The sequence below is a fragment of the Strigops habroptila genome, chromosome 4, assembly GCF_004027225.2.
Source record: "Strigops habroptila isolate Jane chromosome 4, bStrHab1.2.pri, whole genome shotgun sequence".
Lineage (NCBI taxonomy): Eukaryota > Metazoa > Chordata > Aves > Psittaciformes > Psittacidae > Strigops > Strigops habroptila.
This window is the reverse complement of record NC_046358.1, coordinates 14132481-14145720: the sequence shown is the minus strand read 5'-3', so window position 1 is coordinate 14145720 and position 13240 is coordinate 14132481. Positions and strand designations below refer to the sequence as shown.

Sequence of the window (13240 nt, the reverse complement as noted above, 5' to 3'; positions counted from 1 at the left end):
TGCTGACGACACTATGCTTTTAGACAAGTACTTAGTGGTAGCAGACTTGCGTCTGAGGTCTGAAGAGATCAGCTTAAGTGGAAATCTACTTTTGCTAAATTCCTGAACCTCAGCTCTCGACTTGGAGTATAATTAATCATCTCTGAGTGCAGGCTGTCCCTTGGGAAGTCAATGTACCAGTGGAAGTCTAAGCCTTGAGTTGTGAGCTGGGGAACCGATCTTCAGCTGTACCAGGCTGCTGCCCAGCTTCATCCAGCAGCCTGACCCAGGGAAGCAGGCAGGGCAGGGTTTTTAGGTAGGAGGAGGGAAGACAGTCCCTGCTGACATCGGTCTGGGGAGGGTGGTTGCAGAGGAATATGAACCTCCATCTTTATAGATTCATCATGTGGTGCATGTTTGAATGCAAGGCATTTTTAGAGTGTACCTCACTGTTCTGGCTGCAAAGTAATTAATGGTCTCATATTAATTCATGAGAATTTGTTTGTTTTAAATCAAACCACTTCAAGTCAATTAGAAAGCTTTTGAAGAAATTTTATTGGGAAAATTTGGCAAATGCAGGTTTGGAAGTTTGAGGCTTGACAAGAATTTCTGTTACAGAAGTGTTTGTCACCCTGGCCCTTGTGTTTCTGCACCCAGTTCAGGCATCCTGCATGGAAGTGCACTGCGTCTCAGCCACGCACCATGCGATTGCACCCTGCTAATGCCCTGGCTTCCCTGAGCCCTCAGCTTATGAACCTTCTACCTCAGCTGTATTCTAAGATGTGCTGCATTTGATTCGGATGTTTTAACATCTTGTGACAGGTCAGCTGCATGTGCATCAGGCTGGAAGGGAGCTGTTAGCTGCTGATTTGAACTGGTAGGAAGGGAAGGGCTCAGGGGCACAGGGACCTCACAGCCTCTCAGGCTCCTCTAGGGCCCAGCTGACACTCCCTGAAACAAAGGAAAATGAAACATACTGTCTCTGTACAGCACAGTAGCAATTCTGTTAAATAATGCATTGGGTAATACATTTATTTTTTTTTTCCCCTTAAAACTTTTTTGCCTGTTCTAGGACTAAAAAGACATCTATTGGAATGCCTGAGGCATGGTTCCTTAGAGCTAGCTGTTAACCTTTCCTAGTTTTAGTCAGAGAGCATCTTCTTGTGTTCATTTCCTCTAATTCTGGCTTCCAAAGATCGTCTCTCAAAAGAACATAGCTGCCATACTGTCATACTCTGAGCACTTAGGCAGACTAACTGGGCTTGCTGTCCCCATTGGTGACCTGTCACAGAGACTCCGACAAGAGTATTAGGACAAGAAAACCCAGGGTGGTGCGGGGAGACACTCTTTCAGAGGGGGCACCAGTTTCTTCCCCTAGTTTCTCCATCTTTTTCTTGGTTTCTCTGTTGTGCAATAAAAATAGAGTGTAACTGAAAGGATTGGGAGCACATATGACATTAACAAATTATCTTATGCCTTTTTTTTTTCCTTGACCTCCTTTCTTTGTTTCTGATGTAATCTAATTTACATCATCCCTGTATCTGATGCAGAGTGTAGGTTCCCCCAGGCAACGGCTGTGTTTCCTTTCTCTCAGGTGTTATGGCTACTTTTGATCTATTTACAGAGTGTGAAAAGCTGTGTGTTGTTTTATACTTTGTATTGTTTGGAACTTAAAGAACAATTGCTGTTCTTTGGTACTTCCTCGCTTCTTGGTACATTTGCTTTCATTGTTTTTCCTAGGCACAAAACAATGATAATTCACATGGATGCGGAGGCATCCAGCAGGTCTTGAACTTCAAGTTCAAGAACTTAAACCAGCAGTTATGCTGACCTAACTGATGATATTCATGGAAGAAGGAATATGGTTGGCTCTTGGGGCCTTGCATTGTATTTTATTTCAGTTGTGTTTAGGGAAGTGAAGAAAAATGAACAAAAAAAACCCCAAACAAAATCAAAACAAAAACCATCTCGATGAGGGAACATAAAGTAATGAGATACCCCACAGACACTGGGGTGTTCTTTTGCTTTTGCTCAAGTCATGTGGAAAAACAGTCATACAACATGTGATTTGTCTTCTCTTTTACAGACTTACAATCAAAGCCAGTCTAACAAAAGGAGCATCGACAAAGCTATTTCAGGAAACAAAATGCTTCATTTCTACCAGCGTAGCCCACGTATGATTCCAGAAGGCATAAATCCAAAGATGCATAAAATGTTTATTACTGCTGAAAAATACGAACCAAGCAATTTAAGAATGCTTTCCAAAGAGAGAAGATCTAGTTCCCTCCAGCATAAATCTGCTCTCTTTTCCTGTGTCACTGGTAAGAGGATTATGATGCTTTCCTAAGTACTGTGTAAGCTGCTATCTCATGTCATTATATCAAACCTGTGTGCTCACGTGAGTTTTGGTTCTCTAGCAAAAATGCCATTTGTGTCAGCTGTAGCCTTTCAACTGTGATACTGTGCTGGCTGCTGCTTCAATTCCTCATCCTTTAACATTCTCAAATAACAGTTCAGTCCTTAAATACCTGTACTTCAAATCAGACATTTGTTTCATCTTTCTCCATTGAGCTTCTCATGGAGTCAGTGACTGAAGGTCAGAAACTCCAGCTACACACAGAAGAGGCAAATGTTAATGATGTCTTCTGAAGACTTCTGCTATACCTATGTCAGGTGGTTTCATTGTCACTTAAATGTTTAGTGATAATTATATACCAAATCTGGTTATGGGCTTTAACAGTTAATGTTTGGGTTTTTTTTAATGCAAGGAAAGTATGTCGTATACCTTTGTAAATTACAATAAAACAGAAATGCTTGAAAACTAAAGGATTTTAAGGGGAGGAAAAGGAGAAATCAAGGGTAGGGTATTTATGAATGGCACACATCCTTGGAGGAAAATTAATCTAAAAAGAGAAATGGCTCTTTTGTTGATGCAGTTGCATGGTGCTGAAATGTTCAGTAAATGGAACAAAATTACAAGATATGAGGAAAGAGCTAAATTTTTTAAATGCTTGGAAGTCAAATGCTTTTCAAGAAGGGGAAGGTGGAAGACCCGGGGAACTACAGACCAGTCAGTCTCACCTCTGTGCCTGGCAAAATCTTGGAACAGTTTCTCCTGGAAAACATGCTAAGGCACATGAAAAACAACGAGGTGGTTGGTGACAGCCAACATGGCTTCACTAAGGGGAGATCCTGCCTGACCAATTTGGTGGCCTTCTATGATGGAGCCACGGAACTGATGGACAGCGGCGGAGCAGTTGACGTCATCTACCTGGACTTGTGCAAAGCATTCGACACTGTCCCGCATGACATCCTTGTCTCTAAATTGGAGAGACATCAATTTGATAGATGGACCACTCGGTGGATAAAAAACTGGCTCGATGGCCGCACGCAAAGAGTTGTGGTAAATGGCTCGATGTCCAGTTGGAAACCTGTAACGAGTGGTGTCCCTCAGGGATCGGTGTTGGGACCGGTGCTGTTCAACATCTTTGTCGGTGACATGGACAGTGGGATTGAGTGCGCCCTCAGCAAGTTTGCCGATAACACCAAGCTGTGTGGTTCGGTTGATACGCTGGAGGGAAGGGATGCCATCCAGAGGGACCTTGACACGCTTGTGAGGTGGGCCGATGCCAACCTTATGAAGTTTAACCAAGCCAAGTGTAAGGTCCTACACCTGGGTCGGGGCAATCCCAGGCACTGCTACAGGCTGGGCAGAGAAGAGATTCAGAGCAGCCCTGCAGAAAAGGACTTGGGGGTGTTGGTTGACGAGAAGCTTAACATGAGCCGGCAGTGTGCGCTTGCAGCCCAGAAAGCGAACTGCATCCTGGGCTGCATCAAAAGAAGCGTGACCAGCAGGTCGAAGGAGGTGATCCTGCCCCTCTACTCTGCTCTCGTGAGACCTCACTTGGAGTACTGTGTACAGTTCTGGTGTCCTCAACATAAAAAGGACATGGAGCTGTTGGAGCGAGTCCAGAGGAGGGCCACGAGGATGATAAGAGGGCTGGAGCACCTCCCGTATGAAGACAGGCTGAGAGAGTTGGGGCTGTCCAGCCTGGAGAAGAGAAGGCTGCGTGGAGACCTCATAGCAGCCTTCCAGTATCTGAAGGGGGTCTACAAGGATGCTGGGGAGGGACTCTTCCTTAGGGACTGTAGTGGTAGGACAAGGGGTAATGGGTTCAAACTTAAACAGGGGAAGTTTAGACTAGATATAAGGAAGAAGTTCTTTACAGTGAGGGTGGTGAAGCACTGGAATGGGTTGCCCAGCGAGGTTGTGGATGCTCCATCCCTGGCGGTGTTCAAGGCCAGGTTGGACAGAGCCTTGAACCACGTGGTTTAGGGCAAGGTGTCCCTGCCCATGGCAGGGGGGTTGGAACTAGATGATCTTAAGGTCCTTTCCAACCCTTACGATTCTATGATTCTATGATTCTATGATTCTAAGTCCACATGCTAGATCTCTTTGGTTAAGTGCTTTCTGTAAAGACCAATAGCAACCTCTTGAAACTCCTGAAAGCCTTGGGAAACTTCGTATTTTGGTATCTGAGTAGTTAGAGTTCCTGTTTTTTAAATGCTTCTGATCACAACATAGAAAGGGGAAGCAAGCTACAAAATCATGCAGAAAAAAGTCAGCTGCCGCTTTGGCCTCCGAAATGGTTCATGATAGCTCCCGTTTTGCAAGGTAGAAATGTAATGGGGAAGAATTAGTGTTAATAAGTCAATCTGTCTCTGCCATCCCCAGCCGAAGTTCTTTGTAAGTACGCATGCATGGAGACACAGCTGTGGCATGGTTGTAATGATGGTCCTGCCCATGCTGTTTCCTGATATGCCTCTGGTGCCTTCGTGCTTATCTGGGTTTTGTGCACAACCCGGATGGAGGCCAGTGAGGAAAACCAGTGATGGAACAAACAGACACAACTTGCAAGAAAACAAGCAAGGGAAAACATGGAATTAAAATAAGCCTGTCCTAGAAAACAGAAATGAGACGCAGTAGGTGCATAAAGAAAATAATACGCTGAGCATGTTTCCTGCTGAGCATTTCCAAGGCTGTAACTACCGGTTTCCTTTTGTGTGAAAGAGGTTGGCAGCTGCCACAGCTGAAGCGCATATTGTCTGTGGAGATCTGTCAGCTGCCAAAGGTGAACCTGATCAACTGCGCATCTTGCAAACATGTGTTACATGAGTGCAAATCATTATGCACCAGCTTTGTGTTGAAGTCCCCTTCATTACTGTGTGAAGGAAGTGTCTGTTTCTGATTTTAATGATAATTGAGATAAATCTCAAAAAGAGAAAGGCCTCTATTTCTTTTTTTTTCCAGCTTTTCTTTTCTCCTTATTTCAGTGCCCTCTTCCACATTAGAAAGTTGAAGAAATTAGCGGTACTGAATAAGCTGTGTATGTTTTTATTTATGCTGTCTTACATTTCACTTGTTCAGCTGTGGTTCAGCTGCTCTTCAGGTTTGTCCATGAGAGAATACATCTGCACAGATACTGTAGTACCATGGGCAGAAGTATTGTAGCAATTTCAAGTGGTTTTCCTCTGTTCTAGTTAAATATCTCCTGTTTTTCTTGATTTGAATTTATTTTCTTTTAATTGTACACTGTCCTTCCACTTCAAAACCTCTTTCATAAATTGTATCTGCTTGTCAGTACCAGAAGGACACATTATTCTTGTCTTGCCCCATCACTAATCCAGTGTGTTCTTCACTAATAGGAGCTTTTCTGCAAAGAGTACAGCAACAAGAGCAAAAATCCCGTTACTCGGCAGTCCTCTTACATTGTTTCTTCTAAACGGAGATTCTTTTCTCTCTTTGTTTTTCTAAAGAGCTTGCTGAAATTGAGCATATTTAGTAAGTGCAGTAAAATCAAAATGCACTTGAGAAAGAATATTTTTGTGCTTAAAATGGCTTGTATTCACTGGAGGAAAAATCTCTGGACAAATACCTTTGGAGACAGCTCATGGTTTTTATGGTCATCTTTTCTTACTTTATAAAATGAGAATAACAATCTCACAATATAATTGAAAAGGTGAAAGTGCTGGAAGTCTGGATAATCATCTCTAACGTTACTGTAAGTTCTCTGCCAGTCTCTGGTCCCTGTCTCTTTTCATTTTTGTTAGGTTTCACCTGATGTACAACCTCGGTCCTGTCAGACCTTATGACGTGTTTCCTCATCTGAGTAGAACAACAATGGAGAGGGTTAAAAATGTTAAAATGTAGAAGTGAGAATTTGCAGAATAGTTTGCTTGAAGGTCATTTTCCTTCAGTGTGAGATCTGCTTCAGTTTCCCTCCGTGTATAACAGCAACTAGGTTGTATGACTGAAAAAGAGTTTGAAAGTAGACTTCAGTCCCTGCTTGCTTTCTTCAGTCAGGTATCTTTCCGTGCACTATAAGAAATTATTGTTTCTAATGAAAGGAGAAGTTGAGCAACCTGTAATTTAGGCATTAACCTGCTGTACCACATTGCTTATCTGCTTTACCAACCAGGGGGATTCCTTTCCACTCCCCTCAGGGAGATCTGTTGTGCTTTCTTCATGTACAGAGTCTGTTTTCTTGACAGCCAGAAATACTTGTTTGGCTCAGAAACAGAAGCAGAAAGCCCAGAGCTTTCGAGAAATACCTGTTACTGAATTTTGCCAGCTGCTGGAGGCATTCATGCTTCTATAGTGTTGCACTGTGGCTATCGTAGGATCCCCTTGTCTTTGTCAAAAGTTCTTGTCCTCTAGAGCAGGAACAGAGAACACAGAGAACTGAAGCTATCTGTTGTTCTTGGTGTTTCCTTGAACGTGTCTGAATGGCAGCAGTTCACCACCTGAGCTGTTTGGGAAAGTTCTGATACACTGTCTGGACTATCGTCTGTCCTTAAGAGCAAGAGAGAACCCAAACCAGATCTGCTTGTCTGCAGAGTTTTTCTTCTGCTGTCCGTTTTTCCTATCTAAAAATTTGCTGTTTGAAAATACATTGTTGGTTGCTTGGTAGGCCATCTTTTTGCTTCTTGGTTGTGAAGATAAGTCTTAAGTGAGGCAGCAGAAATCACTTTGAACTGGCCAAGGGTGTTAGGTTTTGGTTACAATTGAGGACTTTTTCAGGCCTTTACTTTCTACCTTGTCCAGGCAATACTGTCCAGATTTCCAGGCTAATCCAAGATTGACATATTCTGTCTTGGTGTGTGGGTGCTGAATATTAACTGCTGGAGCAGACCTAATACTTGACTGTTCTAACAAACAATAGGAAAGGCTGGGAGATACGCTTTTCTGATAAGTGTTCTTAATTTTGATTTTCTTCATGTCTCTTTTTTCCTCTATCGCGTCCTTGAACAGTGTGTTAGTTGTAAAGGAGTGTACCATCTCCTAGACATCAGTCAAAATTATTTTAGTAGCAATATTGATCTTCTGGGTTTGTTTTTTTTTTTAGTGTTTGGTTTTGTTTTGTTTTGATTTTTAATGATGACCTTAATAGAACTTCAGTGTTGGTTAGTTTTTTCCAGCTGTGAAAGACTTTTTCTGAACAGGACTTAAACCTACCACTCTGAACTGTCAGGGTTCTGGTTTTGAGTCTCTAATAAACGTTGTCATACTATCCTGTGGAGACACAGTCTTTGGCAATTGTAACTTTAGAGGATTGAGAGGTACAGGCGGATTCCTTTTACATGGCAGTAATTCAGAATAGGGTGTTGGCTTGAGATTGGTCCCAAGTCCTGTCTGCAGAGTTATTGTTAAATTCACTTCATTATTTTTCTCCAAGCTTCATACATCTGGGCTGAATGCAGTCACATTCTTAACATGCTCTTAACACTGATTCTTTGAATGTTCCCTTGCTATTCACGCTGATGGCTATTCTGAGGGATTTGGCATTTTTTGGATAATGGTGGTATCAAGGCTTGTTGTGAGACTGCCAAAAATAACTTCATTTCCTTGTCATCATTGGAGTGTACTTGCTGTGAGCCTTGTCTGCAGCTGCCATATGATCACTTATCTTGTTTTTATCTATACTTCCCACTTGCACTTATGAGTCTAAATAAAACTCAGGAGAATATTTTTTTCTTTCCCTGCTCGTGGGGAATTCTGGTACTACTTTTGTTTCTGTCCTAATGACTAACAAATATTTTTGCCACAACAAATTAATGTCGCTTTCTTGCATTTAGAAAACACCTTAAAAAAAAAAAAAAAAAAAAAAGCTGTTTATTCCCCAAGGTCTCTGAGACACATATTTAGAAATTCAAGCTATGTGTTTTACCTGTTTGCTGTATCGTCTTCAGGGCCTAGAGGTATTTGATTTATCTATTTATATCTGTCTGTCTAGATCTTTGTTTATATGATGCCTGCCCCCAAAACAATCATTTAATAGGTAGGTTTATCCATAATTATAACACATAAAACATGCAACACTTTTGATACTTGTTTCTGACATCATATTCTCTATATCTGGTTTTGCTTGTGGCACAGAAAAGGTATTTTTTTCTTTTGACTGGTATCATACAAAGTTCTTTTTATTCTGTGTACCTTTTTCTTAAAGCAGGTAACATTTTCCTTTTGTTATTTTTCTCCCCATAGGCCAAAAGCAAATGCACTGTCATGAGAATTGGTCTCTGTCATCTGAAGAATTTGAAATATGGGATAGACTTTACAGGATTAAGGAAAGTGATGGAATAAAGGAACCAATATTACCTCAAGTTCAGTTTGAAACCTTAGAAAACCTGGAAGAAATATCAGTGAGTTTAATTGAAATGTAATGTTTCCTTTGACATGAAGCTTAAAGGATACCTTAAGTAACAGACAACTCTGAAGCTGAAGGAGGTCTACATTAAAATGCAATTTTGAGAATTATGTGTAAATTTTTGAGGTGAAGCATTTATGATAAAGATGTTTGAAATGGAGTTTTGAGGTTAAATCTGTAAATTAAAAAAAAATAATTAAGAAATCTTTCAGTATCCATTAAACTTTTGCTCGTGTTTCTATGAAGTTCATGCAGGATGCTGTATTCATGATGGTATTGTATCAAAACTTTTTCATACTGTGAAAGAGTTACTGAAAGAAAACCTCAAGCTTTACAAGCTCTTTTCTGATTCAGAGAAATGGAAATAGCTTTGCTAAAAAATTTCCTGATTAAAATCTCCTAACCCATCTTAATTTCAAACTGCAGAAGCACAAAGAGGAGGCTACGCATGAACTTTCCTTATCTGAATGGAGAATTTGGCAGAGTCGTCCTTTTCCTACATCTGTGGTTGATCACTCAGATCGTTGTTACCATTTTATCAGTGTTATGGAAATGATAGAACTGATGAGACATGAACAGGTAAGGGGTTTACATCTGGCTGGCTGTAAACGTGCAAGTATTTAATGCACAATTAGAATATTTAAAAGATGAATGCTCTAGTTCTGTCTAGTCAGCTGAAACAAAAAGTGGGGAAGTGTTTGTGTGGGGCTAAGTCATTGACAAGTGAATAATCTGTATTTATTTTTGGTTTAAAATACCTCCCACTGATATTCTGTTATTCCTAATTTTTTCCACAGATATTGTTTCAAAACAGTGTTTCCCCACACAGTAAAAACCCCACATCATTCTTTCTTTAATGGATCCAAGTATCAATTTCTTACAAAAAACCATTAAATACAAGAACTACATATGTCAAGGGGCAAAGTCACCAAGACTATTAAAACTATTCCAGAGTGTAATAGGAATTGGAAATAATTTTGTATCGTGTATCTACATCAAATGCACCCCATAAAAATATTTCAGGAATGTCTTGTATGTTTGAAGGTAGTTGTGGTTTGATGCTTTTTGTTTCTGAGATCAGATTCTCTATATCTGGTTTTGCTTGTGGCACAGAAAAGGTATTTTTTTCTTTTGACTGGTATCATACAAAGTTCTTTTTATTCTGTGTACCCTTTTTCTTAAAGCAGGTAACATTTTCCTGTTAAAAACATTAGTTTTTAACATTAGTTAAAAACTAATTTAGTTAAAAACCTAATTGCTTTAGTTAAAAACCTAATTGCTTCTAAGAATTAAAGGATAAAAGGAGGGCAGTCAAACAAACATGGATGAAAACCATGTGGAAGATGAGAATTTTGTTTACTAACAGTTACAGATAGCAGATATGCCTTTGTAGTGAAAGATACAGACAAGAAAATGTGTGTAGAGGTTGGATCTGTTGACAGTGCCTGAAGACTTCAGTTGTTCACCACCCTCTTTTTTGTTCTCCAGTTTGTCTCTTCTATGTGCCACAAATACCTCTTTTTAGTGCATAGAAGTTTTCTAGGTCATTACAACCTGTTGCTAAGCTGCCAATTTCCTGAATAATGAGACTAATCAAGGAGGAGAATGGTGACATTGTAGTTCTACTCCTCAGTAGGGAAGTGTATTAAGGAAAGGTTGTAAATAAAACTTTCAGAGCTAAGATAAGCTTGTCTGCTTCATCACAGAACAATGGCATTCTTGACTTCTGTGAGAGTCTGTGTTCCCAAGCTAGGGTCAAGAACATACTGCCAGAGAGAGGACTTTGGGGATAGTTCAGCAATGGAGAACTGAAAGAAGTCAAGAGGTAAAGAGATCATTACAAAATATAGAATTGCCCTTCAAATTGAGGATTTCCTTCCCCACCAGCAAATTGGGCACTTGAAGTATTTATGATTTTAAGTTCCTTTTGTGAAACTGCATTAATATCAGAAGTCTGTTCAGGTTCCCAAGCACCTTCGAAGTTGTAGATGCTAAACCAAAATCTGTCACCCTTAAAATAATTTACAGAGCAAGTATGTTAGTCACCAGGCAAGTCTTCAGTCTTCTCCCCCAAAGTCTGCCAAAGTAAGTGCCATTAATTATAAGCAAAGCAGAACATCAAATGCTTACTCTCACAAGTAAACATTTGCAGAACTTTTACAGAGGAAGGTCTGCCTACTGTCCCTCATGGGAATGAGACAGCCCAGCTCACCTACCTCTGCTCTCTACTGTGCTGTGAATAGAGAGGTTGCCCCATCCCAAAACTGCGGGGAGGCCCAAAACTATGGCTTTTCATACTGCGGTCATCACTTTACGTTTTGCTTAGCTTTGATGATGGCCAGCGAGCACAAGCAGGACGTGTTGGTGCTGTGTTCTTGGTGTAGCTCTTTGCTCAGAATTCCTGCTGATATGCCACGGTAGCACACAAGCTCTCACGCTGAGTACTGCAGAGCAGTCCTGCCTACAGCCTGCTGCAGTGCTGCAGAGAGCTTGCCAACAGCAATGCAAACTGCTGGAAGATCTGTGTCAGAACAGAAGGGATACAGCTATTAATTGATGACAAGTTGCCTTTCACTATTTCTAATTTAACAGCTGTATGTCAACTTAATTGTGATACACTGTAGGTAATGCTCTCACAGTCGAAAGGCTGGGACTGCCTGTTATTTTGTTCCGCTGCCTCCCAGCTCAGAGTTTCAGGCATTATCTCGATTGATTTCCTGCCAGCTTTCTCTGGTCTGTCTTAACTAGTCATAGGTGGAGATGCTGAACTTTTTCATCAGTTAGAGAAATCATAATTGGATGTCACTGGCATACTAAAATCACCTTGTAATGACTCCACTGAATAGGAGAGGTTACCATATGATACATCACCCTGTTGAATTCTTCCAGGGAAAAACAGAGCAGTAATCTGGCAAGGTTGACATGATAGAAGCTGTAATCAACACTGACACCCAGTTTTCAAACTTCAGTTGTTGGCTTCTTTCTAATCTAAATCAAATTGTCAAGGTGCAAGGGCATCAAAGCTTCGCCATAATTGTTTCACAAAAACCAAAGATGCAACGTGTCTTCATCTATTTTATCAGCACTGACAGGGATTTCTTGTATGCAAATGTTATTAGTATTTTCTTAAGTCATCCTTGACTTCTTGGAAAGGCACAGACAGTCTTCCCAAGACAGGATATGTTCCCACTGAAATGCACCAAAGGGAATGAAAGTGAATGATGTATGCTATTTTTACAGTGGAATTGCCTTGGAGCAGTCACTATGTAGTGGCAGTCCTTACTCATCATATAGATTACACCAGCAAAAACTTGTTGCCCTGTAATTTGGCAGAGCATAATCTTGCATACTACTAATGGGAGAGCATGAGCAGTATGCAAGTGTGGGGACGTGGTTTTGGTTTCCTGTTACTACCAGTCTTCTCTTAATTCAGTCTTCCTACAGCTTCAATTCTGGTGAATCAGAAAAAGCATACAGAGAAAAATGAGTATAATTATAGACTGAATCAGACCATAGAAATGTTCATTGTAAAATATCTTCTTTAAAAAAAAAATAAATCTCTGTTCTAAATCATTTCTGTTATGAATGCTGTTTGAGGGCCATCACTATTATCACAGAGCAGTTCAGTTTGGACCTGTGGAGCTATGGTCCAGTCCAGGGCCTATGTAGATCAAGCAGCTGCGGCCTTGACAAATCAAGCCTTTGGGATCTCCAGGGCTGGAATCCCACCACTTCTCTGGACCCCTGGGTCAGCATTTGATCACCCACACGGTGGAAAAATTTCTCCTAATATCTAATGGAAATTTCTCTTGTTTTGTGTTGTGTGCATTACCTCTGGCCTCAGCATGCCTCTGGGAAGTCTGGCTCTGCCTTCCCTCTGCTCTTAAATGAGATGAAGATGGTAAGAAGATCCTCTCTTCTTATGACTGAACAGAGGTCCTTTGTCTTCCTTGGACATCCTCATGCTCCAGCCCTGTGACAGTTTTGGCTACTTCTGCTGGACTTGATCCAGTCGAGGATATTTCATAGAATCACAGAATGTTTAGGGTTGGAAAGGACCTTAAGTTCATCTAGTTCTAATCCCCTGCCACGAGCAGGGACGCCCCACCCTAGACCATGTCGCCCAAGGCTCTGTCCAACTGTACGAAGAGCCCAAACCGAGACTAAGCACTCCAGATATGGTCTCAGAAATGATGAACAGAGGAGAATAATCCCTACCCTTGCCCTGCTGGCAACTGTCTTACTAATGGAGCCTGGGTGTGATCATCTTTGTTGCCGCAACGGCATACTGCTGTCTCGGTTTTCCTGTTGTGAGGTTTCTGTCTTTCTGCTGAGGACCCTCTGGACCTCAGCCCTGTCCTCAGCCATGCTTCCCCTTGCCTGATATCTGCAAACTTACTGAAGGTGCACTTTATACTATAATCGGTGTAAGTAATAAAAAGGTTAAGCACTCAAAACCTCTGAGAAACACTCCTAGCAGCCAGCCACTGGCTGGACTTAATACCAGTCCTCAAACCACTTTAATCACAGAGGTCCAGCCAGTTGTCCACTTA

General features: G+C 41.2%; 1 protein-coding gene across 4 annotated transcripts in view; it reads left to right on the top strand.

The window, feature by feature from the left end:
* FANCM (FA complementation group M) overlaps positions 1-13240 on the top strand; it is a 71201-nt gene that overhangs the window by 37148 nt on the left and 20813 nt on the right. For all 4 annotated transcript variants that reach the window (XR_003991269.1, XR_003991270.1, XM_030484937.1 and 1 more), the window contains exons 11-13: positions 2066-2300; positions 8525-8682; positions 9114-9266. Coding sequence is in view for 2 of the 4 variants with exons in the window: in XM_030484937.1 (XP_030340797.1) it covers positions 2066-2300; positions 8525-8682; positions 9114-9266 (546 nt within the window). In the remaining 2 variants the exon portion in view is untranslated. The remainder of the gene's footprint in view (positions 1-2065; positions 2301-8524; positions 8683-9113; positions 9267-13240) is intronic.